The sequence below is a fragment of the Octodon degus genome, unplaced genomic scaffold, assembly GCF_000260255.1.
Source record: "Octodon degus isolate 3935 unplaced genomic scaffold, OctDeg1.0 scaffold00034, whole genome shotgun sequence".
Classification (NCBI taxonomy): Eukaryota; Metazoa; Chordata; class Mammalia; order Rodentia; family Octodontidae; genus Octodon; species Octodon degus.
The window spans coordinates 8,520,886-8,524,227 of record NW_004524610.1 but is presented as its reverse complement, the minus strand read 5'-3'; the positions used below and the strand labels follow the sequence as shown (position 1 = coordinate 8,524,227).

General features: G+C 48.1%; 1 protein-coding gene across 5 annotated transcripts in view; it reads right to left on the bottom strand.

Moving 5' to 3' along the window:
* Trmt11 (tRNA methyltransferase 11 homolog) overlaps window positions 1-2,595 on the bottom strand; it is a 58,157-nt gene extending 55,562 nt beyond the window's left edge. For all 5 annotated transcript variants that reach the window (XR_002820918.1, XR_002820917.1, XM_023714298.1 and 2 more), the window contains exon 1: window positions 2,250-2,595. Coding sequence is in view for 3 of the 5 variants with exons in the window: in XM_023714298.1 (XP_023570066.1) it covers window positions 2,250-2,321 (72 nt within the window). In the remaining 2 variants the exon portion in view is untranslated. The remainder of the gene's footprint in view (window positions 1-2,249) is intronic.
* Between the last annotated feature and the right edge of the window lie 747 nt (window positions 2,596-3,342).

The window sequence follows — 3,342 nt, the reverse complement described above, 5'->3', positions numbered from 1 at the left end:
AAATAAATAAATAAATCCTCCATACCACACGAAATCAGAAAAAAGCAGGGGTAGCTATCTTGGTTGCCAAGAATATCAACTTCAAACCAAAAATCATCCAAAGAGACAAAGAAGGTCACTACATACTTGTTAAGAGAAAACTGCAAGAGGAAGAGATAACAATAATAAAATATGCACCCAGTGTAGGAGCACCCTACTATGCAAGACAAATATTAACAGACATGAAAAATCAAATGGGCAATAATACAATAGTAATGGGGGACTTTAGCATGCCACTGTCACAAAGAGATAGATCAACTAGGCAAAAGAAATTAGCAAAGAACTAACAGAATTACACCAAACTGGGAAGGAAGAGGAAAGCTGGACATCTGCTCAAAGCCAACAAGACTGAGGAAAGGACAGGATTCCAAGTGCAGTCGCTGGTTACCTCAGGTACTTAACCATTATCAAAAACAGCCACGTGGCAGAGCAGCTCCTGCAGCCGGAAGGATGAGGCGTGCAGATGCTCCTTGTTCAATGGCCAAGTTCCCTTCCTAGCACCAGCTTCGTGAATGCCTTGGTTGCCCGATGAGGAGTTGTAAATCCTATGTACATTATAAGACTCAGAGCAAAAAGCTACTCACAGCAAACTCCAACTTGATGACTTTGCTTTTACTTGCACAACTCTTACACGCAGAACTGTAATGTATAACAATATAAAGCTACAGTGCTATACAGTATAGTATGATCAGCAAAAATTATAGCACTGTATAAACAGTGTTTTGTACAAAAAAAAAGACAGCGAGGCTCTAGAAACAAGATGTACAGAAGAATATTTAAAAAAACAGACAGTGGTAAGTTCGAGCAATGGGTCGTAAGTCAGCACAGTGTGCCTGGTCATAAGTCCAAGCAGTCATTAACCAGTACTATGAGAACAGGGACAGAAGAAAAAACCTGACAAACCACCCCATTCTGATTGGGTCCCCACATGCCAAGTGAAGCTGAATCTTTCAGATTGTGTCTGTGATAATGAACCACCAGCTGCTGCACTTGTGCCACCTGTGAATGATGTAGAAAGCTTCCAGGTGGTTGGCACGGGCCCAGGCAGCCCTGCTGCTCCAGTCTCCAATACCCAGCCCCTCCTGGTCACTGCCACTTGTTACACAAGTACCTAAAATACAGCATAATCAAAATGAAATCTTAACATCTGCCTGTTTTCTCGATTTTAAATGGAGACGCAACTGCTATGTCCACCCAAGGGATCCCAACGACTGATGGGGGGATTGAACTCAGGACACTGTGCTTTCCAGGCAAGCACTTACTCTACTGAGCTATCTCCTTCGCCTAATTCCTGTCAAGCCTTGATGACTTTAACACCCAAGGCTTTCCCAGCCCATCCCATCCTCTTACTGCTTGCCCTAGGTCAGCCCTTCTTAACCAACCCGCAAGACCACACCAGCAGACTCCTAGTCTCTGGCTCCATTTTTCTCTCCCATACACCATCAAAGTGATGGGGAGACACATTTTGCCACTTCTTCGCTTAAAAATTCTCAGTGAATTCCAAGCCCAGGTTACTCAGGGCTTTCCACTTTGAGGCCCCACCTAATTCTCCTTACCACTCTGCCACATACCTGGAGACCCAGCACCGTGAACAACTACTCATCCTGTAGCCTACGTGTCACCCTCTGGAAGGCCAACATACCCACCCCGCCGTCTCCTCGCACGCATCTGCAGGGTTTGCTCTGTAAGTCTGTGCTCAGGGTCCTGTTCAGCCTGCTGTATGAACTACTGGCGCCCTGAGAGGAGAGGCCACGACATCACATCCACACCACACGAACTCCACAAACCTTTCTTGAACTGATCAACCCTGGAACCGACTTCTCTGTCGTTTAACCTCACCATCGACCCCTTCCCCGAACAGCACCCGTGACACTTCCAGCGCGTCAAGACCACGCCTGTCAGAGGTCCCCGTCTTCTGCTAGACCAAGAGCTCCTGGGACCACCTAAGCCGGCTGCCTGCGCACTTGCAGAGAAATGGTCGCACGGGCTCGGCGAAGCCGGGGGAGTTCTTCGGGGACCCCTGTCTCCTACCCCTCCGCCCAGCTCAGCCCACAGCCCACAGCCCACAGCCCAAGGACGGGGTGGCAAGATGCGCCAGGTGCAACCCAGACCCCGAACTGTTGCACGCTCTGCCATGCAGAGCGCTTTACCCGCAGCCATGCCCACCCGCAGTCCTCCCGAGGACAGTGTGGAGCTCCCTGCAGGCTCACCGGCAGACGGAATTCCAGATGCTCCTGTGCCATGAGCAGCAGGTACCTGTTCAGGTTGCAGGACAGCGCCATTGCAGCTGCTCTCTGTGCGCCTGCGCGGCCGCGCGGGCCCGCCCCCTCTCTCCGCTCAGAGCCGCTCGCGCCGAGGCCGCCCGGAGGGCCGGAAACGGAAGCCGGCCAGGATCGCGCTGCCCCGGCAGTCCCCGCGCCTGGACTGTGAATCCCGAGCTAGAGCTGGAGCTGGTGGTTTGCAGGACCAAGTTGCCACCGGGCCGTGCAGTTCCCGGGGATCGCCCCACCTGGATGTACTTCCAGCTTATATGCATCCCTTCGAATCCTTCAAAACTGGACTGGATAAGTTTGAGTCATTTGTGGGAAACTAGATGGACCTTAAGACTAATGTTAAGTGAAATAAATCAGACACACAAGCCTAAATATTGTTTCCAGAAAAGAGAAAAACAGTTGGAAAAGCAAAGTAAAAGATACGATAACAGGAAACAGGGTCATAGAACTTTTGCAAATGAGAAGGGGCTAAAGAGATGGAGGGAAGGGTGTGGAAGAAGACAAAGAATTAGGATGTGTGCTGTGCAGGTACCAGCTCTCCTTTACGAATGTAATTAGGCACTGAAACCTGCACTTTTGCAAGTAAAAATAAAACGAATGAAATTCCACCTTTTTGGTGTAGACTTCGCGAGCCGTCCTAGGATCCTAGTGCTGGCTCATCTGCCCTACTCTTCAACACTGTTCTTTTGTATTTCTGCACTAACTTGTCCAGGCATGTGCTTTTTAAGCCAAACAGTTCTTCCAGACCTAGGACACCTCCTGTAGTTTACATTGTGGTTGACAGAAACCAAAGAAGTGTCTTTCTTGAAATAGTAATTATTAGGTTGTATTATCTATTAGCATCACCCAAGCAATCAAGCCAATACTAGATTAAAATAATTGAAAGTGGCTCAAACAATCACATGCATAGGTTTCTAATACTAAACATAAAATGTACTTAGTACATATTGTATATGTACCCTTGCTTTTGAGAATACTGAGATCTTTGCCCTATTTAAAACCATTTATTGTACATTCCACCATGATAGTG